Consider the following 26,376-nt stretch of genomic DNA (forward strand, 5'->3'; position numbering starts at 1 on the left):
TACAAGAGTATAAGAGGCTGAGTTGAGATGAACCATTACACTGTAATATTTAAAAAAACCCAAAACACAGAAAAAGAGACCCCTTTACATTCAGGGTAGGAAAAAGCTTTTTATTCTATGATTGTTGTTTCATAGGAGACCGCTTATGTTTCAAAAACACAGGTAATTGAAACACAACAATAACAGCACATATACAGTGATGGTGATTTAAATATTACATATAGGATAACATCTTTTACAAAAGAGGCCAAGATAGGGTTGTGTGATATTCAGCCTTCTCCCATCAAAGCAACCCCCAGCTAACTCCAGTAAGGAAATTGGACCCCAGAATTTCCCATCATCTAATTAGAAGCAAGAGATCTGCTGATCCTTAGTCAGAGTTGGGAAAGTTGTCTTCACCTTTGCCCATCAAAGGTTTGAGGTTCAGCTATTGGTTTGAGTACCTGAGTCACACTTTGTCTTTATGAAAAGAACCAACAGAGCAGCAGTTAAGAGTAAACTGTATTTTGTTGTCTTATGCTGATTGAAAAAACAGACTCTGTCCATTATATCTTGGATAATAAAAGACATTGAGGGTTAAAAAAAATCAATTTCCAAGAAAATATCCTTTTCTTTCTTTCCATTTAAAATCTAAAATTCCTTTTGTTGAATGCAAAGCTGTCAAATTTGATTTTCAGAAGCACCCTCATCATTAGTGGACTTCCTTTCTGTTTTTAAGAGGCGACAGCTAATGTCAAAACACAAGTTTTTTAGGTACTTCCCACGGGAATTCCTTTCTTCCAAAGTGACCATAACAAGCAGTCTTCTGGTAAATGGGTTTTTTCAGATCCAAATCCCTGTGTATATAATAAAAAGAAGAGAAAATTTGTCATATTAAGATACTTCATGATAACTACTATTAAAATCTTGATGTTCAAAGCCATTTCACACCCTTAGTCAAACAAGCATATTCTGGAGATGCAAGAATACCAGTGAACATGTCCAATGGGGACAATAAAAGTGACAACACAACTTAAATGTCGAGTACTTTTGGACTACAGGCCTTATTATTGCAAATTATTAACTGTAGGTGAAAACATGAAATAATCTTCAATTAATTTTGTAAAACAAAACATATCTTTGTTTTCACAGCAAAGTAATATAAAATTCTTGGAATACAGAAGTTGTTTTATTTAAATTCCATATGCTATTGAAGGTCAAATGCTGAAAGTATATGCTGCATATGAAACTTCAAAAATCTATCTGTAATCTTAAAATGTATGGCACACAGGGAGAACTGTAAAAACTGTCAACTGTAAATACTGACAAAATGACAGAATGAGAGGAAGTCCTCCTGTACTGCATGGAACAATCCCCTGTTGGTTCATGAGGCTGCCTCTTACAGTGTAACAGCTAAAGATTTTGGAAGAAGTCACTTATAGGATGTGACCACCAGGATATTTTCCTTTTTGTGTGTTTCTATACCTGACAATGACTCCGGGCCGAAGATCAAAGTTTTTGTGTACAATGTCCAGCAGCTCCTTCTCTGTTTTTTGGGAAGTTCCGTAAGTGAACAATGAAATGGACAGTGGATGAGCAACCCCAATGGCATAAGAAACCTGTGTGAAAAAAGGCACCATAGTTAGCCAATAAACACAGCACCTCAGGGAACAACAGTATGCAGTAGAGGAAAGTATTCATTTTTTAATCTCCTTATGCAAACTAGGGCCTCTCCTTCACTTCTCATATTTGTACAATCTATATTTGTAGGGAAAAAAAGAATACTTTGAAAATGCTGAGGTCTCTGGATGACTTTCTTTCCCTTTATCCAGTCACCCAGGCTCATTCCCATAACAGTAAGTGTCAGAGGGTTGAGGGCTCAATAAAAGTCCAGAAAAACGGTCCATAAAATGAAAGCTGAATGAACAGTTCCAGCTTCAAGAAGCTGATACTGGTGACATTACAGTGGTTTTGAACCAAGCACATCAAGTCTTCCTTTCTTCAACCCCAAACCATCACCAAAACCACTTCTACTACAGGGTCTTGTACAGGGTCTTGTACAATGCATACTCAAAGCAAATCTGAAAAGGAAATATCTTTTTGAGAAAAGCAACATTCTTGGCAAACCATACCTGGACCAGGACACGGCGGCAGAGCCCAGCTTTCACAAGGGACTTGGCCACCCAGCGGGCTGCGTACGCAGCCGACCGATCCACCTTTGTGTAGTCCTTGCCAGAAAAGGCACCACCTCCGTGTGCTCCCCAGCCACCATAAGTGTCCACTATGATCTTCCGCCCAGTAACACCAGCATCTCCCTAAATCAGCAAAAGAATTTGTCCATTTTACAATCTGGTCTGTTGTAAGTCTCAAACAAGGCTAATGCTTTCCTTCAGAAGACTACAACAATGTGTAAGGCAGTTCACCACATAGGGAATGCTGTGGGGTAGCTGAAGGAATGAACTTGTCTCACCAAGCTACAGCAGTGGCTCTAATTGTTCTTTAAAGCCAGATTCACAAGACAAGCCATTCATCAATTTGTCTGGTAATCAAGCAAACAGGTTTACATACAGATAGCTAGAGCATGCACTGCCTGTTTTAAAAGTGAATATTCCTGGCAATATGGAAACTTTAGTTTAGAAATGATGTACCTATGACACCCAAACCAATTACAGAATATTGCTAAAAAACTATGTGCCATATAGGAATCACTGAGAGATTTCACACTGTTTGAAAAAAAACTGAAAAAAACCCACAAAACCCAAAAAAGCCCCACAACAAAAAAAGCAGGCTTTCATATCTTTTGGTCAAAATCTGAAGTTGTGTGAATATTAAATAGTAAACGAGTTTTTTTTATTTACCATCAAAAGGTATGCCAGTAGTACCTTATACATCATTATATGGATGCTGGTATCCAGCACTTCCAGTGCAGTGTCAGAGAGTGTCATACAAATATGTACTAAAAAACACATTTCCAACCTCAAAGTACTTATAGTATAATTTAAACTGTACGCAACAGCTATGGAGTACTAGGCAGTAATATGTAATTGAGAAGGAAGAATTACTTCTAAGAACAGATACTTATAGATGAATATTCTAAAATATTAAATAAGGAAGCGCCGATAACCTTCTAGCTGCCTACACAGCTATCCTGACTGCTCCTTACAAGAACTTCATCTTTTCATTTGATCTGGGTTAGCTGACCAAGAGCTGACTAATTGTCTGACCCCTACAATTTACTAAATCCTTAAGCTTTTGGTGTGAATGGAAATGTGTCCAAATTTGAAATTCAGTCACCACCTGTGCAGGCAGATCTGAAATTCTTTGTCTCAAAACATCATGTCACTAAAATTCAACTGTTGGGATGTTTGCACGGCAAACACAAGTGGAGAGTCAACGTTTTTCTTAGGGAGACGATGCATATACACAGAAGAAAACCTTTGGCACTGTTTGTTTCGTTCTGCTAAGAAAGGAGCAAGATGTAAATTTTCAGATAATTTAGGCTGACTAAAGGAACCTGTCCTTGGGTTCTTCTGCTTGACTCATCCTTAATTTTTGATGGCACAGACAGTTGCAATGAGAACACCTTGTCATGACTTGACAGCAGAACCGAGTCAGAGGGAGAGAAATAAATGGACATGTGAAAGGGTGTTTCAAAGGTGCTGAACAAGCACAAATGGATCTGTAAAGCATGTGGAAGTCATTATTGTGATAAGCTGTAATGTCCTCACCACACCAGAGGGTTTTGCTGTTGGGAAAACAGTGACAGCAGCAAAACTAACCATTTTGCCATAGCCAGAACTCAAGGCACCACTGCACTCAAAAATAAAGTGAAATACATGTGCCTTCCTTAGATGAACTGAGCTGGAAGTTAAGGCAGCTTTCTATAGCTATCCTTGTTAAAAATATAACTGAGTAACCAGAAAGTACAAGATATTCAAGGCAAGAAAAGAAATAGTTATTTTCTGGTTGCTGCAATGCTATTGTAAATTGCACAAGTGCTGATAGCAGTTGTAAGGTCACGGACACATAGGCTGGTTGACCCACACTAAGTAAACTTAGCCCAGGTCTAAAAAGCTGTAAACAGACACTTTGACATGCCTCTGTTTGTATGTGCAAACATATGCAATAGAGCTCTAGCACGGGAGTAGAAAGGGTATTCCTGGGTGGTTTATCATATGTAATTATATTACATTTTTAAATGGATGCAGTTCAGTACACATCTGAAAGATTTACATTTTTAATGGGTGCAGCTTACTGCACACATAAAAATTTTCATATATGTAGCCTTTTTTTTGTATGTAGCTATGATTGCTGCATTGGTTCATTCACTTCAAGTTATGGTTCAAGTTTGACTCTCCATTTGTTCATAGTCTAGGATGTCAATGATACACAAAAGTACAGTGATACAACCAATTCAACTGCACAAAAATACATTTTTTTATAGGAAAATTATTATAATGATTAATCTCAACCCCTTCCTACCTGTTGCGTGGCACTAATGTAAAAAAGACGCAGCACCTTGGAAATAATTCTGGCAAATTCCAGTAAGTGAATGAATTTAAACAACAAAGGAAAAACGATGTCTACTTGGATTTATTGTAAAATTGAACCTAATCTCAGGAAGGAGCTCAGAAATTTTGCTATCGTTGTTCTAAAAGGATCTGAAGATTAAAACATTAGTGATGGTGAATTTGTTTTCAAAAACTAAATCTCAGAGAGTGGAAGTTCTGCCTGACTTCTGTGAGTGCAGGATCAAATTATAAATCCCAGCTCCTGCATTGCCTAAATAAAGTAAAGGGAATATTTATTTTCTCACCAGAAAAAGCCTATTGGGGCTGATTTTCAGGACAGATGAACACCTTCAGCTCTTACTGGCGTCAGGCAGAAGAGTGAGAGCTATGCAGATCTGAAAATCAGGTTCACTGTAAGACAAGTAAATTTTCTCTTGTCCATCTCTCTGTAAGAAATGCTTTCAATGAGAAAAGACAGCATGTCTCACTCAGTGATGGTTTCAAGGGGGTTTGAAGAAACTCAGAGCTGGGCTGTACATTCCATATGCAATGTAAGATTCAGCTCAACCTGCCTGCCTAGTCACAGTACATGTACAATATAACCACACTGTCAAAGGTTATTTTGGCATGAAATCCTGAGTCCTTCTCCCACATACAACTGCAGGAAAAACTTGCATTAAGCAGCTTTCGTCTTACACCTAAAGACAGACATGTCAAAAAACTGAGCATTTAAGACACACACACAGAGTGAAAGGCAAGCCCATAAGAGCACCAAAACAACAGAAGACAAACCTGAGGCCCTCCAATAACAAAACGTCCACTAGGCTGAAGGTGATAAACAGTATTCTCATCCAAGTATTTTGCAGGGACAACATCTTGGATCACACGTTCCTTCAGGGTTCTGCGCATGTTCTCCAGCGAAACGGTTTCATCGTGCTGCACGGATATCACGATGGTGTGCACACGCACTGGGATCACTGCTCCGTTCTTCTGGGTGTACTGAACTGTGACCTGAATGGAACAGGGAGAAGGAGGAAGAAAACACCAAAGTTGCCATAAAATGTATTACTGGTATTCATCAAATGCCAGGTACACTATTACAAAAGTAAAACTGTAGCAAAATGTCAATGCTGTCATACATTATATTGATCACTGTTCACATCGTTGCCAGGGTATGAGAAATAAAGCCTATTTTCTCATCTCATATTTTCCATGCTAAGGAAGAAAATAGAAAATAAAAAAAATACCAAACTCATCTGGTAGACCACCTGATTCTCTATGAAATCATCCAAAATGTGTCTTTTGGTTGGGATTTCCATCAAAATTCCCAAGCCTCAGAAATTTACATTCTCGTTGCATCTTGAAAGTGTCAGTCCAAATCCCTATATACAAATAAATCCTTTGGATGTCCTGCCACTTTTTCAGTGAGCACAAACCACTTAAATCCGAAGGGTTAAATGTCTCTTCACTCGTAGGTGGTTAAGGGCTTTGATACAAGTTAACCACTTTCCAACAGTCAAGGAGACAGTATCATTAGCAGTGGAAAAGCTTTTTCTCTTACTTGTAGGTTATCCTGACAGGCTTAACACCTTTTCTTTCTAGAAATATTAAATAGTTTTGAAGACACCAATTGATGTGCTCAGTTTTCAACTATCTGGACAACCATAGCAGTATTTACCTGTGTCTTAGAGTCAGGTCTCAGCCAAGGAAGTTCTCCATTACGCCTCAGCTCTGCTAACCTGGCATTCAGTTTATGAGCGAGAATAATTGTTAGAGGCATACATTCTTCTGTCTCATCAGTTGCATAACCAAACATCAAACCCTACAGGGGGAGAAAATATACTTCAATCACTGTTAATGGCACCACAACCAGAGACAATGAGATTTCACCTGAAGCAAAGAGTAAACAGCACCCTCAGGTTTACTTTCTACTGTTTTACATTACAGTGCAAGAAGCCTAAACTCAGGTCAGGCTCCAACATGTTACAGTGTAATGAGAAACAAACCATGTTCCTAGATTTTTCGACTGAAAGCCTGAAGGTTTACATGTTGAACTGGAAACCTGGACAAAAATGGAGATGTTTCTGTGAAAAAAAAACCCACCACATTCTTTCACAGAAAAAAAAAAATCTGCTGGAGAAAAAGGTGAAGGACTATTTTGTCATAGGAAAGATGTTATCAGTAGTCTGAACAGGTTGCAGAGGCTTTTGTGTATGAGTACAGACACACACACTGCAGCTCTGAAATGACAGTGGAATGGGATGTGAGCACTCCATGAAGGACACACCATTCACCAGTTTAAGGCACCTGCCTCAGATTTTTCAATGCTTCTAGTCACAGCTTCTACCAGTATTCACTCATGTTCCCTGCACCACATTATAATTTGTTAAATAGAGTTAGAAGCATTTCCTTTTATCTCATCCAGTGTATGTTGTGGGGAAAAAAAAAAAAAAAAGACATACTTTAATGGGAATGGGAAGGGAGACCACCAAAGTGCCAAAGAAAGTCAAAGTGCCCAAGAAGATATCTTTTCATCTTATGTAGTATTATGACTCCATGACAGTATAAAAGCATTTTAATTTAGTCCTTAAGGGATTTTTTGAACAATATTAGTTTGCCCCCTGTACTCTGATACCTTCACTTACAGTTTTCAACAGCAGTTATAAACTAGATATTACTTCTAATGATAGTTATACTGTAAATGCTGAACTCACTCATACTGGCATCAGTCAGATTATGGAGTTTTTGTGTTGGTATCTCTCTCTTGGGAACATACCATAATTACCTACATGCGTTATTTAGCTCATAGAAATGCAGTTTGGACAGCCTTAATTATGTGGAACACCTATTACAATATCTGCTTCTGGGAAATAAGCGAAAATTAAAAGCACTCTGGTATTCTTTGTACTAATGCTGAGGAGAGTTGAAACATCACCCAATTTTTGGCTGTGCAAAATCTCAAGAGCTCTGTGAAAGATCCTTTGTTTATTCCACCTTACATGACAAGTCTGACTGCAAGATGAATGGACTGATGAACCTAAATCTACTCAGCAAAAACATGAAACGTGTAAGCAAAAGAACTTTTGCTAAGTTCTAAAGGGTACCTCCTCAGCTACTACCAAATGCCAGAGCTCTCCTTACTTGAACAGAATGCTAAAACAAGCACCAGGAAAAGTCTGCTCTCAAAGAACTTTCAATTTTTTAGTAAAAATATGGGTTTTATTCTGGGGTAGCCCAAGATAGAAGTGTGGAAATATTTTGACAAGGGTTTTGACACAGAAAATAGGGCAGTAAGATGGGGTAAACTTTTTCTATTAAAATATCTTTGATGCTTTAGATGTGATGCCACATCTACCTGATCTCCAGCACCAACATCCTCTTCATTCCTGTGTAGATGAACACCTTGGGCAATATCAGGTGACTGCTGTTCCAGTGCCACTAAAACATTACAAGTCTTGTAGTCAAAGCCTATTTGGAAAAAAGAATAGCAATGAATTAGCTTTTTCTGTCACAATTAGGGAAAGTAACATGGAACTATATGACAAAATTTTCATTTTATATAGGATACCACATTCAGAACTCAAAATCTTTCCACTGTTTTTAGTAATTATTTTGTAAACACCGCACTTGAAACCTTTTTTAGGATGGTGTGGGATACATAGGGTTGCTTTTGTTGCTTGTTACTGCTTATTTTCTCCTGCACTGGTTCCCTGTGCCAAGCCAATTCAGATTATGAATTGTCAACTCAGAAAATTAGACAAAAAGGTAAATAATGAGCCTCTCCCAAATAAATAGTAATAAAACCTTCTACATAAATTCCTAGAGGCTGATATTTTCAGCCACTGAAGGCTCTGCTCTCTAGCACATTATTTATAATACATGTAAGGTAGTGCCTGTACCTAAATCTCTCACAGGACTTTGTGTGAACCACAAACAGAGAAAAAATCCAGATTCAAGTGTCACAGCAAGTCTTGAAGTGGGAATTAACATGACTTTCAAAGACCAAAAGTAAGGTTTTAAAAAGAAATTGAAAGAAGATTGTGCCAAAATTTCCCACCTGTTCCTAGGTATATTAATAGTACCTTGCTTCGCTCCAAATTCAACCTTTCCTAGAACTGCAGCCACTGACAACTGCTGACCAAACTCATGTTCAGCCAGTACAACATATATACATGTCCACATGCACATGATCCACTTGAATGCTCTTCACCCTCTTTTAAGTAGGCTATGTAGAGAAGAAAATTGTGTCTTCGTATACAATTGTTTGGTTTAGGTTTTGTTTCACTTCTAGAAATTGTTTTTTACTGGGTCACTGCATCTCCCCTTATAATTTTGGGCAGTTAGGATAAACAGGAGATTTATGACCTAGTAGATTTGCCAGTGTTTTTTGTAAGCACTGCTATTACATGATAGTGGAGGCAACCTGCAGATGTGCTGCTATAATATTCTCCCACCACAATCTCCCTGCAAATTCAATAGCAATTAAAGGACTGCAGTAAACAACTTTTTAACCAAAAGCTCTTAAAAGATACACTTCACTGTAACAGAATATTTGGAATATTTATACTGTATAAACAGACCCATGCAAATCAGAAAGTGAAATGTGTTTGGTACACAGAGCATTTTGTCTTTTTAATCATTTGCACATCACACAAACCAGATCTGCACTGCACCCTCCTCATTGCAGAAGTAGTTATTCAGAACACCCTCCACACTGAGAACCAGCTTTACACCTGGAATTCCAGGTGGTACCACAGTACAAAAATATAAAGGTACAGTGAAATGAATTAGGTTTCTTCTCTGTCTTTCAAAACAAGATGCATCAATCTGCTTGGCAAATGAAAAACCAAGAGTCAAGTTCTTGCAAGTTTGGAGGAGTAGTAAGTTCTGTGGCTCAAGTTGCAGTTAACTATTCTGGCCTAATACCACAGTTCAAAGTATAGTCTGCCTATTCCCAATTCAGTTTTAACTAATAAGTGGCAGTTTCTTTCTTACTGGGATAAAGCCAGAAAGTGTATCATGTAGCACCATGTAAGCAACTGTCAAACAGTATATTGAGTTTTTATCAGGCTTGCTAAAGCCCATGTATAGAATTGGTGACAGACCTGTTTTGCAGTTGCCTATTGTTTGCTCTTCCAGGATTTCATGAGTTTTTCCACCAACCTTTAGCTGAATCATCATAGCCAATATGTCTAATTGCATCTCGGACAACTCGCTGATAATCCACAATAGCACGAGATGTGATCTCCCCACAGAGCAACACCATTCCTGTCTTACATACTGTCTCTGAAAAGAGAGATGAAAACGGGATTACAATGGCAGAATAAGCCAGCCTACTAAAACAAATAACTGTGTTTGCAACAATGGTGATTTTGAGAGATCTATTGGGTGTATACAGTGTAAAACCTTTCTATCCATATTTTTAGCATTATTATCTCCTTTTATTACAAATTCATTTCATATTCACCATATGCCTGAAAGTAAGGAAAAGACTAACATGTCCTATTTACAAATGGGAAAGTCAAAACACTGAGCATGATTCAGTGATATGCATCAACTTAAGAGAAATTTAGCATTAAACCATGATTTTTAAATCCACTTAAACAGTCTAAGGTATATACTGAGGCTAAATGAAACTAATCAGTGATCAACTATTTTGAAAACTTGCCTCCAGTCCCAGAAGGAAGAATCTGAAGATGGGATTTAGTTACATAATACATGAACTGCAGTAATAACCTCAGATTTGATGGTACAACTCCTTCTAAGTAGATTTCAAAAAACAAGAAGGAACTTGGACTGAAAAAATAGTACTTTATTAAATATAGTAAATGAACTTTTAAAAAAAAACATTCAAATATTCTTTCAAAAATCCACTCTAGTCAATCCAAATCTGTTTCTCCCAGGACAATTCAGTCCATGCACAAAATCAACAGCCCTATTCTACTACAGCCTGCTTAGGCTTCAGCCTTTGTAAAAAGTTTTATTGGTTCTTCTCATCTCTCCTTCTCTTCAAGATTGAAATTCTTATGTCATTTTTTGAGAGTGAAATGAGCTAGCTCTTTTCAACATCCTAAAAGAAGAATGTGTGATGACTTAAAGCAAAGTAGCGAACAACTTACCACAAGCAACCTTGGCATTTGGGTCCTGTCTGAGGTGGGCGTCTAGCACAGCATCGCTGATTTGATCACAGATTTTATCTGCAAGACATCAAAGCTGTGATTCAAAACCATAGCACTCAATATAAACCATGGACTGCTTGCCCCACTTAGAGTAGGTATTTCAGAAAGGAATTCTTTTATTGCTTATTACTGGCATATTTAATCCAGCTAAATAGAAAGACATATGAAACATCCTGCAAACAAAACTCCGTAGATACAGTGGGGAATTTACTTAGTGGTGTAAACTAACAGTAACTATAACTTTACCTGTAGTTTTTTTGCACTTAGCTGTGAAGCAATGAACAGAGAATGAGGTTTTCCCCCCAGCCTTCTCTTTCTCTAACACCACAAGCCAATTCAGCATGCCCTCCACACCAGGGATATTCTAATGGAACAGTGATGTTTCACTACCAACTTCCATTGCCCTAGCAGAAAGTTAGAATGTACCTGACCAACCCTGTGGGTAAAGCCTAAGGAAGTATGTAGATTAATACACATAATGCACAGGTCAGTGGAGAGCCTGTTTCAGGTTTGCTTTTTGTCACTGCTTCCTACCATCCAGCAATGTTGCCTCCTAAAAACGCCTGCACACAAGGCAGCAGAGGGAGTACACACAGAAGCAAGAAGGGTTTATCAACTGAAGTTTGCCTGAAGTAAATCTTTAGTTACCTGCCAAGTACAAAGGCTTCAATTCAGGTTTATCATAATAATCTTTTATCGTTTTCTTTCTTTGAATCTTATTTAAATAATGTAGCTAATCTAATGAACACAAAAGGGCAGCACCCACAGCAATGCCTTCTACATTAAAATAGTAAATTTTCTCATATAATTTAATTGTATCATTCTTAAAAAAAAAAAAATCTAGTATTGCATACTGTGTTTAGACTTCGCCATAACATGCTGCGTGGCAAAATAAATTAATCTGCTGCTGTGCCCTGTGCAACACAATCTGTTGGAAAGCAATGTTTTGTAAGAGTCTGTCATTAGAGGCCTTTAATACATTTAACCTCAAATCAAAACAAATTCTCATTTATTTTCAGGAAGATAGCGTACATTTAGCTAAGAGGGACAAATCAAAGACTGGAGAACTAATGTGATTCTGACACTCTTGTCTCCCATATTAACTACTTCAACACAAAAAGAAGGAACATGAAAGACAATTAACGAATGTCAGCTGCATTGGAACTTTCAGCCTTACAAGAACTGTACATGGATTACTAAATTTGGGACAATTATTACCAAACAGAGATCAGATACTGTTCTTGCAGTTTAATCAGATGTCCAACTGAACCTTGTTTAGCAAACCTAGGGACAAAGGTGGTAGGAGTGATTTAAAGGTATCTCTGCTTGATCTCTTCAAATTTCTCAGATTTATAAGGAAATAGAGTCACATTTTCAAGCATAAAAGCAAAAATTATTGATGAAAAGATGTAATTTTTGATTATCTGGGTAAGACAACAAAACAAATGGGGTTAGAATGCCCCTCCTACTTCAGGTCCAATGCCCTGTAGTAAAGTGCTAGTGGTTGGGACTGTTTTTTAGTCTTTTTTTCACCACCCAGAGTTTCTATGCCATGAACACTTTTATCCCTGTCCTTGCTCCACATGAAGCATGCCAGCTGGTACAAATGTTGGTTTTGCATGCTGTGGTTGAAATTAATTAATGAATTATAAGTACCATGAAATGTCTTAAGGGACCACGAGCCATAGCAGCCAGTGAAATCAATAAGTGAAGATTTAACCAAATGCTTTCATGAGGTTGGTTGTTGGGGTTTTTTTTAAATTAACTGTATCATTAGTATCTACAGTATTTCATGGATATTGAAAGCAGCTCTTTTGCTTCCTTCTCAGAGAAATGGACCAGCAAACACTCCTGAACAAAAAGTGTAGTCCACATTTACAGAAGGAGAGAGTTTGTCTTACAAAGCTGCTACTTTAAAAAGATTGTGATAGAAACGAGAGGGACAGTCATCCATAGAAATGACATTATATCCATACAACAGTATTAGACTGCTACAGAAATACCAAATTTTGGTGCTGGTATTCCAAAGATGAAGTTAAGAAGCTGTGGGAAGGTTTAAGCCAGACTGAAAAGGATGCCCTAAATCAGAAAAGTCTACCTTACAGGATTATATCAAACTCAATCTAGTTTTGAAAGACTGAAGGAGAGGCAACCTACCAGAGGAAATCCCTACAGGCACTGGGATCACAGTCTCTGAGAACCCAAAAATACTATGCTGAGAGAAAAGGTTTTTTCTGATGGGCAATAACGTAACTACAGCTGATAAATGAAAATAAAAAGAGACAGACAAAGATTCAAAAAGCAAAATCTTTAAAGAGTGAGAGGCACTGAAACCATTCATCTAGAGGCACTCAGGATTCCTTGTTCCTTCAAATCGCCACATGAAAATTAGACATAATTTTAAAAGGTATAAATGAAATTCAACCATCATTTACTAGCTTGTCTGATGAATTCCTGCATGAAATAATATTACCTGTGTATGAAGGTCAGACCAGATTATATATTGGAGGTCACTTCTGGCCTTTAAAAATCTATGTGAGAATCTAATCAATGAAAATAATAAATTAGAATAATTTAGTGTACCATGCTGAGAATTTACCTTTACATTAAAATAGTCTGAGGCAAATCAGTTTGATAATTCATCACATATCTGATTGTTGCTGCAACAACCAACAGATCTAGTGCAACTAGATCTCAAAATACAGATACAGATACATCCATCAAGACTGGAAAGAGAAATTGAGCTGGATGATTGGCTGATTAATGCATTAAATTAAAGGCAAGTCTATTAGCAAAGGTCTCGGGTGTAAAATAAAACCAGGCATTCTATTTTTAGTAATGCTTAGCAGGTTTTGTGCACCCTTCATTCTGTTATTCAAATTTCTCATCTCAGCCATCTCATTTCTCTTATTAGCTGCTAAATATGAGAGAATATGCTTCTTTCTTTCTTTTTTTTTTCCCCTTTCCTTTTGGAAACAGGGAAAGCATAATGGACCACCTCTGGTGAGACATTATCATTTTTAAAAGATGCTTTCAGAGGTCAGAATTCAGTTCATGCATCCTTCCATGTAGTGAATTACCATCCAGCAGGATAACTATTGCAAAAGAGATGTCTAAGGTAAGGATGTCTTGATTGAGCACAAAAGTATTAGATAACCATGAGTTCTTTTTATGAAATCAAATCATCCCACAGATTTATCCTTATGGTGGAGATGCAAAATAGTCATGAAACAACTCTTGCTAACTAAAGAATTAGTCTAGGGAGACCGATGATAAGACCAGCCCTCAAAAGTCCAGTTGTCATATTATGAAGTAAAGGAGGTGTTCAACAACAAAAGTGATCTCCAATAAATAGAAGGAGCTTCACAGATTCCAGATAGTAAGACATAAATATTCTAGATTCATGTAAAAGACTTAAGAGCCTAACACAAGTTATCAGGACCTTCCCAGGAAGTTTCTCAGACGCATCACAAACAGAAAAAAACCATGAACAGCAGTAAAACCTGAAAATTTAATTTGAAAAAGCTCCATTTTTTTGAAGTTCAACAAACAGGTGCAACCACACTTCTGACTTCAATGGTGTAGTAAATATAATAAACACTGAACATTTGAAATGGCAAGGTTGACTTTCTTCAAATCCTGTGATCATCAAAATAAAATTCAGTATTTTTAATGGTATTTTATTTATATCAACAGAAAAAAAAAGATAATTTTAAACTAGAATGTGAAATTTTATATTCAAAATATGAAAAACTGAGCAATTCTCAGTTTTCTGGTAAAAAAAACAGTGAAGAAATGCAGATACTTATCATGAGCATTTCATCAAAAAATGAGCATTCCACCAAAAAAGTTTCACCAGAAAGACTTCAAATAGCTTAATTATGCAGTACATTTTTCCTATTTAAAAGACTCTTGAGGAGTGCTAGTTGATAGCTGCAGTGATATTGCACTATTAACACCGTTTAAATATCTTGTACATCTGTTCTCTGTTCAATATGCAGTTTACTGAAGTATCATATATATCATTAAGTATATATAATCTTAGATATAAGACATGCAAGCATCAACTTGCTGGAAAGATCTGCATTTTCTGGTTTGCTTTTTTTCTTTCATGATTTTTTTTCCCCTGTGAATATCTAGGAGATAAACATATGCTTTTAATATGGTTGAAAATCTGAGGGTGCTTTTAGCAGATGTTTGCTCTTATATTTTTAAAGATTACTTGATAGTTTCTGGAAAACTGAACGACATTTAGTTTGCAGGAAATTCCACCTGAAGTCACACCAAATAGGGGAAGGAGTTATTCCTAAGTGGTTTGACATCTGTAAGATATTGTGGGGCAGAGAAACACACAATGCCTTTCAAAGCACCGTGAAACCATCATGCAGCACAGACACAACTGGACTAAGCAAAATGGAGCAGTGACAAAAACCAGTTAACTAAATACAGAATCTTTCTCTTGGTCATGCTACTGTCTGTGTGCTTTTATTATTCTGTTGAAATGCAGACCTCTTCAGAGAATTTGGAATTTACCCCACTAAATGACTAAGTGATTAAAGATCTGAAAGAGATTCCCAAATGTTACACCCAAGAATCTGGACTGAGAAGATGGGATAAACAGTCTTCTATAATATCTTTGGGGAGCAGAGGTAATACCTGTATGTCAATTACTGGCAGCTATTACTTGCTTCCATGGAATTTGGGCTTCTCAGTGACACCCAGCTCTAGGTATTGCACAGGTATAAGGCAGTTCTTCATATGAAATAAATAAGCACGTAATTTCTCCTGCTTTGTGCATTAAGGAGGAGGTCTCCATTAAAGCTTTCAGTCCTCAGCTAATATAATCAGAACAATTCAGATTTCCACCAGACAAAGATGTGGTTCAGGATCTTTACTTCACATAATGCCCTCTAGCAAAATTATACTATCAGATACGGAAGAGAAATAATCAAGAACACGCAAATTACCCATTTTGTATAAACAGAGGAAATCAAAACTCACAATAAAATTCTATTGCTACAGATAACGTCAGAAGCCCAACTGCAGCCCCAGGCACTGGGCCCCATTTTAAGAAATAGCCAAGATTTTCCTGGGTGATAAAATCCTAGCGGCATGTCTACACCTCTTGTGCAAAACCAGAGAAGGAAAAGGGGGAGCTGGCCAGGATGTAAGGGAGATCAATTTGCTGTCAGGAACTAAGAGCTACAGCTGAGACAATTAAGCTCCCTTGCTGGGCTATGTTCAGGAACAAGAATTTGCTGGACCACCCAGAGTTACTTACTGCTAACCTGTCCTCCTTTGATCTGGAAAATCTGTATCTTCCCTTTGCCATAGGGTTTGGGTTTTCAGTACCTAGATGGAGATCTAGGCTGTTTAAGAAAGTACAAGCATCACAGTCTTGAAAATATCCAAGTAATTTTCCATTTTCTACTCACTCCACAACTAATCTCCCAAGTGGTCACTTCGCATCTCAGAGTACCCAGAGACCCACCAGGGTAAGAGGCTGCACACACATCAGACAAGTGCTAACAGTGTTTCTCAAGGGCCTGCCCAATGTTTAACACAGGAGAAAAATAATGTTCATGGGCCTTAAAGGAAAGCTACTGAGGGCCTATGGAGTGTTTGGAAATAAAGAAGAGAATGTGAAGAAGAACTGAAAAATAGGCCAAATTCTGAAACAAGAAACAAGATAAAAAGAGAACCGGTAAAGGAAAGAAATCAAGGGACAAAGCTAAACCTGGGGACTCAGTTGAACTCTTTCTGCTCTGAGAGTTCCCTATTATTGCCCTTAGGGGATTAAAAATAATTATTAGAGTAGCATAAATTGTGACCTGTAATCTTTGGAAATACCATCATCCGTTTTAAATTACTATACTGTATAATGTTATTTTTCCTATGAAACTACACAGCACTACAGACGCTGGATGTAATTATACATAAATTTGGGATAGGACCTATGTCCCAAGGACAAAACCTGACTGTCATTTTCTGATTGTGTTACATCAGAAAGAACCCCAACTGGTTCAACCTGATGTAGCTGCCTCCCCATTGATGGAGATATACTCAATTGCATCAGCCATGGATTTGATCTGCAGTAATAAGTTTATATCATAGGAGTATCAGAACTATAGACACAAAGTTCTCATTGCCGACCTTTTTATCCTCTACTATGTTATTCCACCCATTTATGAGTTACTCACATAACATAAACACAGACCTGAAAAAGCCTTGTTATAGCAAAAAGTACAGGCCACCAAATTGGCTTCTAAAACAAATACACTTTTCAGGACATCAAATAGCCTATTGTCCCCTGGCCTCACTTGAGAGAACAGTTGCTGTTGACATAAGGTACATGTTTATGGTGGATGAATATTTGTTTTCAATAAAATTGAACTAATCTCTGCTGACCATACATAAAGTTTAGCAAATAACTGTCCACTATTTGCTTAAGCAATTCCATATATTGCATCAGATGATGGAAAGGGGCGGGAGTCAGTGGGGTTGGAAATCAGCGACTTTGCCCTGTACAGCTGCTGGGACCACTAAAAAAAGGCTTTAAAACAGGCTGCTTAGGGATATTCCAGTCATGGGGTGACAGTTTTAGAGCACTGCATATGTGGAGGACAGTTTCACTGGGCCCATAATGATATAGAACTTGAGAAGTAAGCTATGCATTCTTATCCATATGTGAAACTTGAGTCTGTCAGAAACACAGTAGTGTCTCCACAGGAATACTGAAAGAAATTCAGATGAAAAGGAAGGAGCAGCAACATAAACCTCAGTGCCCTCCTCAGTTTAACACACACCCTGCAAAAGCACATAAACTGTTGGAAGCACACTAGTTATAGCAGTCCTGTAGTTTGTGTGGACAAAGTCCAGTAAGTAGAAAAGAAGTAAAAAGCACCCTGTTACATATAATTTCCATAATAAGATTAATAGCAGATGAATTCTTCTTCAGACTTTTAAAAGATTCATCTTAAATGGAAATATTATTCTTTTTACACTTTTACCAGAGCTGGTTTCTTACCTGGATGTCCTTCTCCCACTGACTCCGATGTGAACATGAAAGCCCCTTCATCATCCAGCGTGTAATCACATAAACCATCCACTGGTCCATTCATGATTGTGATGCTTTTCTTGATGAATTACTATAAACAGTGGTTGAAGAGTTCTACCTTTAGTGCCTTCTCTTTAAGGAGAAGGTTCTTTATCAGCAGGACTATCACTGTCTTCACTTGTTACCTCTTTCGTTAACTTTAATTTCAGTGTGTGAAAGCAGCCTATGCTTGCATCTGTGCATGCATACAAGGAGAACGCATGTGCCTGAAGTCTGTATCCCTACCTAGCCTGATCTGTCAGTCCCTGAGCTGCTCCTATATATGGAAAAGTGAAAGTGCCTAGATAATCATGTGAGAAAAATGGAAGAGCCCATTTCTTGGCAGGGGAGTTAGTTAACTTTAGGATATTTCACTAATTAACTCAGTTCTTGGAAACATTCTGGATTCAACCTGTGCAAGATTGGTTATCTTAGCAATTCAACCGAGCACCAGGTAATGCAGGAGTACTAGTGACAGCTCAGGGCAGCTGCTTCTTCAGTTTGTCTCTCCCCTAATTCTGGGATCTATGTCGTGCTTCCAGCTGTGTGTTGAGGTTTTACAGGATAGATACAAACTCTGTAAATACATGTCTTCCCTAACAAAAGACTGGAAGAAGTTTGCTCTGTGTCATGTAACTGTTTTTCTTTTTACTTTTACATCTCTAGAAAAGTAGAATTCTCTCCTTGAGTATTTTTTTTCATTTTCATTCATTCTTCATGCACATTTGAGAGACAAAACATCTGATAAGATCTAGCATGTCGGCTGCTTCTCATTTACGCAGACCTCTCCCTTCAGCCTTTGCTTTTCTTTTCCCGTCCTCTATTAATCCAGATCCATTTCAATTATATTTTTATATCATATTCTCATACTATATTCCATCACCCTTAGAAATATAGTAACTGCCACATCTGAGCACTCAGCGATCAGTTCTGCTATGGAAAATTACTTGTCAGATGGCTCGTGTCTGGAATATGCTGATGGTATGCCAGGTATGAAGACAGATGGCATTTTGTGGGTATTTGTGTCTTTAAGTTACTATATAACAAACAAGTACACATAACCATGGGGTAGATCCACAAAACGCCCAGCACTAGTGCACCATTATAAATAAGTGTAAGTATCCTTAATTCCTTTAGAAGAACCATTATAATCTCAATTTCAGACCAAAGCACAGGTCTATCAAAATAAAAATTTATCTTTACTTCAATGCACTCTGAATCATACTCTCTTAATCATTCAAAGTGTATCTGATACTTGGATTGGAATGTGTTTCACAGCCTTTGCCATTTTGACAGCAAGGAAACCCTTATCACTCTTCAGTTTAAAAACCTACTTAGTTTACTTCAAACCCTTGATTATTTTCAAAAATCCCTTTATGTGGTTCCTTGGATTCAAATTGCTGCATTACTACATAGTTATGTAAGAATTCATTACAATTTTCACTTTCTACCTACATTCCTGAAAACAATAACCAGTGCCTGTGAATGTTCACCAGTAATCTGCTGCAGCATTGGCCCCTCTCTAATTATCATTGACATGAAATCGTTCATTTCAAATACTTTTTCTTGGTTTTCCACTGTAGACAATTTGTCTCATGGAATGATGAGCACTGGTTGCACTTAAAAACATAGACAATGCACACATCAGATACACATTATGAGGGACAGCTTTCCCTTCAGTAAACTGTCATCACCTCACTGACATGAAGATACTATCCCAGCCTGAATAAATTACGCATTAACACACCCAGAAAAAGAATAACTAACTATATTAACTCTAGTTAATGGGTAACATTCAAAAACCATATTATCTTTTGAAGTGATAAACATTCATTCTTAAATACAAATGTTTTGTTTTGGTTTTTTTCCTTATGGAAGCACCAAAAGACAGTTCAAATGGATGAAACAACACTAACAAAAACCCTTTTTGTACACGTTAAGAGTTTTCTTTCTAATTCTACAAACAATCATCCAGTAAAGGCAGACAAGATCAAATATTGTCAGTATGTGAGTTCCACTCTCTCTTGCTTCTGGTTTTGCTCTTTCTTGGTTTTCAATGCCACTTAAGGAAAGAAACTGCAGTTTGGGAATCAGCATTCATGTTTTGAAGGTAACACTCAAGCAGAATGCAGAAGCAAGCCTCTCTTATCACATATAAAAATAAAAAACCCCACAAGCTCCTAAAATGCTGAAGAGCACAAGTAATTTGACATATACAAGGAATGAATTTGCAGAACCACTGTTTATTTTGCTCTTACAGTTCCTCTTTCTGGACTCACTTTCGTCTAGTTAAATGCATTGGCCCTTGAAACCTTTGGAGGTCACCCCTTCATTGAAACATCCTCTCTGGTACTAGTATTCTAGAAATGTTGCACAGCTGCATTTCACATTAACTTGTGTATTAACGTAAAACTCCAGTTTGAACTCCTTCTGGCTGTGGTTTTACTATCAAGAGTAACACATTTGCTTTATGGCCATGAAGCACCTCAGCGTGTTCTCTTCTAGGACATCTGTGACCAATGCTAAAGCACTGTAGGGTTAGGTAATGTTTAATTTGGCTTCTCTTCCCAGACAATGTGACGTTTTAAATATTTGTAAAAAGGTAAGATAGTGCTCTACCATCATGTCTTTTTGGCACAGCACTTCTACCTATGAAAAAGAAAAAAAAAGATAATAAAAGAACAATTGATATCAGCATTTTTCCCTATTCCATTTTATTGATAATGACTCATCACTCAATGTAAAAGGCTTCCAAATTTTTTACTAAATTTCTTGCCATAATCAACAGCTTTGTAGACTGAGCCCTAATAAAGTTTCTCTGTAAATCTCTTTATGGTTCATATATTGTCCATTGCACTGTATTATCTTTTGACCACATTCTATGACCTTTACTCAGAAGATACCTAATGGTAAAATCTTCTAAATCAGTATGACTCCTGTGATTTGAAATGAGGCTAAAGGTAGGAAAATAATGATGTGAAAACAACACTGTCCTTCTGTATTGTTCTATATCAAGTATAATGTCAATTGCAACCACTGGAATAGCAACGTGAATCTCTCCATTAACTAAAAGAGTCTTCTTATTTGGAATCATCCCGTGATTTTGCTACTTTTACTCACAGCAGTTCTGCAAAACAATCCCTCTTCTAGTTCATATAACAAACACTTAACACCTTCCAGGGGGCATGGGTTTACTGCAGTCCTGAGGAAACCCTGAAAGTAATGAACAAGATAAAACCGACAAAAAAAATTTTATCAGTGATGGCTATTGATGTTGCTGATTGTCTAGACAGATATGATTGATAATTGCCTTGGCCCTAGACCTCATGACATTCTCATTAGATCATTTCGCTTCTCCTTTTCTCTTTTTCTGCCCTTATTTGCTTTTGTCCCTTTCCCTCATTTTTTCTTGCTTATATCCATTTGGTTAAAACAGCTTTCCCTTCCTTCTTGGTTTTTTCCTTTTATTTACTCTTTTCCACCTCCCTATCTGTCACTATTAATGTCCCTTCTAGGTTATAAACCACTGAATATGGAGTCCATGTGGATGAATTCTGTTTGTAGAAATAAAAAAACAGGTTTGAGCCAATAGATTACAGATAAAACACTATCACAGCAGAAGGGGGGAAGGAAGAAAGTAGGTTTCTTTAAGATTTGATTATCCTTACTTCAGCTACAGAAGAATCGTGTTTTCCCTGGAAGCAGTACAGGTTTACACTCCACTCCTACTGTTCTGTCATCATGGTAACTCTTAGGTAGCTTCTTTTGAGTGAGGAGTAAATTGTACCAAGAACTCTGAAGAAATTCCACATTACCAGAATCAGTCAAGGGAAAACCATTTCTTAAGTTATGTAATTTGTCTTTCTCATCACAGCTTTCAAATGTTGAGGACAATTACTTGATCTGTAGAGAGCACACACTTCACAGTAACTCAAAGTTACAATTGCACTATTATTGAAGACCCCAAACATGCTTAAGTTTAGCATTATACAGAAATACTTCATGCACACAAATAATGTCAGAAAGTATTTTCCTAAAAAATTCTGTTTTGTTCTCTCATCTTTATCCTCAGATAAGACATTATTTACCAAAGTTAACTGTTTAACAGTCTAGCAGTCTAAGTTTCTTATTTTGCTATTCTATTTTTAGAATTTACTCCTAAGTAATGCCTGTGGAAACAAAACAGGCAGGTGTTTTGCAGGTGTTTAGAAAAACAACTTTATCATTAGTTTCATTTGTACTGTTTACTATTAGTACTTCGTATAACACAAATAATGCATTTTCAAGGAGTTACTGCAGTCCATCTTTTTTCCTATTGGAAATACACACTAATTATGCCAGCTTCATGGGAAAGTCTTTGAGGGCTTTTTGGTTTGCTGGTGAAAAGCCTTGTCTTTGTACATTTTGGTTTGGAGGAGGTAGATGTTTTGTTTGGGTTTTGAAGTTAATATAAGGAAGATTTGTCAAGTTGTGTTTACTTCCTTTGCACGAAGAATGACAAGAGCAAAAGAGTCGGAACATCGGGAACTCAAGACCTGCTTCCCACCTGCACCAAAACTCTCACCCCTATCTACTGTTACCTGAGAGTGGCTCAAGGCCTCTCAGATGTGCAGGTGCAGAATTTCACTGGCCCATAAACATTCAGGGTAAAATACATACTGCAGAGCACAAAAAAAGAGCTGTGATTGTAGAAGGAAAGAAGGTAGTATGTGCCCTGAGATGGGTGTTCATCACCAGCATTTATTCTTTCATATCACCTTTCACCTTCTCAGGATGGGAGTATGGGACCTCCTGCAACCCCTGCACAGGACCATAAGCAATTCAGCTCTTTCATTCTGGAGGGGTTTTATGACTTTTTGAATGAATATCAATTCCAGCCAGAGTAATTTATTGATGTGAATTCTATGTAACTCATTCCACAGTTACTTCAGCTTTAGAGAAATCCTCTGCTGTATCTCCCATTTGCCTTCCCTTCCACTCCCTAAGAAGTCTTTCCAGGTTCTTCCATTACTAATATCAAAGAAAATAATTAATTTTGCTTCTCTCCCATATGCTTGTCTTCTTTGTATCTGTTTGACCTCAGATTCTCTATTCCAACATATCACTGAATCACAGAATATTTGAGGCTGGACAGTCTCAAGTCCAACCCTCTGCTTAAAGCAGGACCAACTTGAACAGGTTGCTCATGGCCGTGTCATGAAGTAACATGTGCCAGGGCTTTATACATGAATGGCAATTTTTAATTTGCTTCTTAGGAAATATTTAAAGCTATACTGGGAGCTAAATTCTGATTTAATTAAAATCAGCTGTACATTGGTATTAATTTCATTGGGTGCTTTTGTTCCTTAGAACTGGAACACTAAGTGGAAGTGAATACAACTTAACTTTCTATTTATTCACTTAATAAAAGTTCTAGCTGTTCATGTCTCAACATTAAGATAATGATAAATTAAAAAGTCTGTTTCCTAATCGGTCTTCATAAATAAGCACTGTTGTACCAGAAATAGTGAAAAAATAGCAAGATTAGTTAAAGTTTAAAGTTTTCCATTCCCTGATTGGTTTCTATTGCTTCATTTAAACAGCATTAAACTATATTGGCATATAATTAGTTCTGCCCTTAGTCTTTGGCAGTATTCCTCTTTAAGTTAGAAGCTCTACAGAGCAATGCACAACCATTTGTTTGTGTTACATCCTTATGTGAAGACCTATTACAAGAGAACCACGAATTCTGTTTTCTTCATAATTGATGAGAGGGTAGAAGAAAAAGAATAGAGCCCTGCTCCATATTCACCTCACACAGCTAAAAGTTTTTCAGTTTGCAAATGTAGCAATGTACAACTTACAGATTTAGGAGTTTGCTTATAATCTATTATAGCAAATTTAATGAATTAACCCATTTGTTATTAAAGTTATGCCTCAGACAGGTATGAAAAAGTCTTCAATTAGAAATAGTTTCCCTCTAATCTTACAAAAAGCCACTTATATATTTTCACTGGATGTTTTCTCCAGTTGCTATGGACAGTTGTTTGGCTAGGGAGAGATTATCATCTGATATGTAACAAAGCATAACACCTAATTTCACCCACGTGGGGTCTGACCACACATCAGATACACACAGTCACAGTTCCTTAGGACTCCTTGTTGTTAGTGACAGGTCTGATCACCTGCCCAGACTAAACCCTATTACAGCCATAGATCCGTATCTCAAAAACAATTTGGCTACAGAACTTCAGCTGTCTTCCATCAGCTTGGGATCTGTACAATCTTCTGCTTTCCCATGTCTTGTGACATAATTAGTGTATATATGTAAACCATTAGGATTTCCTCAGTACCTTAGGAAACAGACAGATGCATTTAAACAGCTATTACCCAAGAGCTTTTGCTGCAGTGTTTCACAGATGTTTACAGTACAGGTGGTCTTTAGACTTTGAAACAAATATTGACTCTAGTACATGAAGTCAGGTTTCAGAAACCTACCTGCAAGAAGTGTTCTGGAATGTGTAAATTCTGGCTTCCTGACAAGGAACATTAGGTTAAATTCAGGCACTTCTGACTTTTTCTAGATATAATGCCAGAAGATCCTTTTCTTTCATGTGGTTTAGGACTGCAGTTACTTCTCCGGACCAAAAATCTTTGTGAACTGTCTCCCCTATGTGCACAATCTACGTGAACAATAACCAATATTTGCAGATGTACCTCTTTCATGCTTGCAATGAAAATATTTACATACTTGAACTGTTTGATACAGGCAAACACATCTACTTAAACACTCACTACTAATCTACTAAATAATAAATAGCAGAATTTTACACGCATTTTGCATGACTGAAAATGACTGCACAATGTTGTGAGCTCCAGAATTAGGCTTGTATGGTTATCTGGATGAAAAGATACAACATGCATCCAAGCAACCATTTTAGTCGTGATTCCTATCCATAGGTTATTCACAGCCTTTTCAGAAATTCTCCCACTGTCATTGCTACAGAGCTCAAACGCACTATTGGTGCTCTGAGGTCTTCAGGAAACTCTCAATCATCTGATTGGTCACATCTTTCAGAAATCCTCCAACCTGACCTTGTTACTACAGTTGACTTAGACAAGGAATTGACACTCAGGTAGCAATTCCACATACTTCATCTGGGCAAATATATTAGCAAACAGCAAACATCATTATCTTTCATCTATGTCTGAAAGATTTCACTGCAGCTAGTCACTTAGCAGTCTCAGATAAACAAGTCTGACATAAAACATAGCCAAAAATATTCTTAGATATCTGTCTAAATGGGGGACATTAGATAATGGATGAAGATTATGAAGCATAAACCAACACAAGTATAATAAATAGTGCTATACAAAAATGCATATAGTAACCAGAACACACCAACATTTTTAGACTCCTATTCATAGATGAAATATGGAATAGAAAATGGATCTCACCAAATGATCTTCAGGCTTATAGACATAGTTGCCATCTGATAATCTTCTCTTTTTTTCCCCCAAGTCCTTTGCCCTGAAACAAACTAAAAAGCTCAGCACTTGTGAGGTGTAATGATCTTGCTTTGACCCTTAGCAAGAAGAATACTTTTAGCAATGAGAAATGTCAGGACCGAGGATGTCACACCTTGCTTGAAACATGCAAAAGTGATTCAAACTAACAAAAACCCCCCTCAAAAACAAACAGGGGAAAAAAACTCCAAACAAACAAACAAAAACAACAAAAAACAAACAAACCCTCCTGAATATGACCTAGTAGCAGTGAATTATGACTATAAATTTCAAAATTTTGTTCTTAAAGATCAATAACTTTTTTTCATTTTTGCAATGCAGAGAATTCAAGTTATGCAGAAATCACAGTCCTCTAGAAAATGAACCAGCAATACTAGATCATGTCAAGGAAGCAAACCCAGTTTTAGTCCTTTAAGAGGAAACTGAAGCCTGCAGTTTGCTCTACTAGGCAGGCAAAGAGAAGGTCAGAACTATTAACTATTCTCTTTACCATCTTAAACCCTACCCTACACAGGTATATAGGCTACCCAGAGGTAGCACATAGCAAAACATGTGCAAGAGCTGCTCTTAAGGTTTATCTTTCTTCTTCTACTTCAATATTTTCTCACCCATTTCTGGTTCTTTTTCTTTTTTCCCCTCTTCCAGGTTTTCCAACTAATCAATTTAAGGAGCACCTTAGTTTCCTACATTCATATCAATCATCGGTTCTGTTTCTAGGTAGAAGATTCTTTCCTGTTTCTGAGGTTGACAGCTTACAGGCTTCCTGCTACTGCTGCTTTCTTAAGTCCACAATCCATGTTGCTTGTAATTAAACACCAGTGTTGCCTTTGGCCTCTCAATAGTTTGATAAGAAGTCAGCCAGAAAACAGGTTTTGGTTATGGCAGGTCTGCTCTGTTCTCTATCAACTATTCCTATCAACTCTAAGAAAAAAAGCATTTGACTCACACATATTAGAAGGTTTGGACAGTGAAGTGAAAGATCTCATTTTCTGCTTTTGAATATTAGTATTGAAATTGGCACCTAAAATATATTAGTTCCTCTAAAACAACCTCTTTTCTGCATCTTCAGAAACCTTGGCTAATGAGAAAAGTAATGAAAAGTTTA

At 37.2% G+C, this 26,376-nt stretch overlaps 1 protein-coding gene and 1 long non-coding RNA gene across 3 annotated transcripts; both read right to left on the bottom strand.

Annotated features, from left to right (window-relative positions):
- Window positions 1-89: 89 nt before the first annotated feature.
- On the bottom strand, window positions 90-18,069 carry MAT1A (methionine adenosyltransferase 1A). Its single transcript, XM_027700238.1, has 9 exons — window positions 17,697-18,069; window positions 10,610-10,687; window positions 9,654-9,776; window positions 7,846-7,958; window positions 6,169-6,312; window positions 5,283-5,501; window positions 2,112-2,294; window positions 1,465-1,598; window positions 90-836 (listed from the first exon to the last, which is right to left on the bottom strand). The coding sequence occupies exons 1-9, from the start codon at window positions 17,788-17,790 to the stop codon at window positions 734-736; spliced, it is 1,191 nt and encodes a 396-aa protein (XP_027556039.1). The 5' UTR covers window positions 17,791-18,069; the 3' UTR covers window positions 90-733.
- Window positions 18,070-19,723: 1,654 nt separating this feature from the next.
- LOC113975797 lies at window positions 19,724-26,134 on the bottom strand. 2 transcript variants are annotated; one of them, XR_003536929.1, is made up of 5 exons: window positions 25,880-26,134; window positions 25,203-25,330; window positions 24,243-24,427; window positions 22,330-22,423; window positions 19,724-20,414 (listed from the first exon to the last, which is right to left on the bottom strand). It is a non-coding gene; the product is annotated as an uncharacterized LOC113975797 (long non-coding RNA). The 2 variants fall into 2 exon arrangements; XR_003536928.1 differs by lacking the exon at window positions 22,330-22,423.
- Between the last annotated feature and the right edge of the window lie 242 nt (window positions 26,135-26,376).

The sequence above is a fragment of the Neopelma chrysocephalum genome, unplaced genomic scaffold (genome assembly GCF_003984885.1).
Source record: "Neopelma chrysocephalum unplaced genomic scaffold, ASM398488v2 Primary Assembly neopelma1_143, whole genome shotgun sequence".
NCBI lineage: Eukaryota > Metazoa > Chordata > Aves > Passeriformes > Pipridae > Neopelma > Neopelma chrysocephalum.

Bases quoted from the DNA above. Each gene is read 5' to 3' on its own strand.
- MAT1A (XM_027700238.1), bottom strand. From the start codon at position 17,790: ATGAATGGACCAGTGGATGGTTTATGTGATTACACGCTGGATGATGAA. The intron at 9,777-10,609 runs GTAAGTTGTTCG...CTCTCTTTTCAG, and splicing joins AAATGCCAAGGTTGCTTGTG to AGACAGTATGTAAGACAGGA. The intron at 7,959-9,653 runs GTTGGTGGAAAA...TTTTCCAAATAG, and splicing joins CTATGATGATTCAGCTAAAG to GCTTTGACTACAAGACTTGT.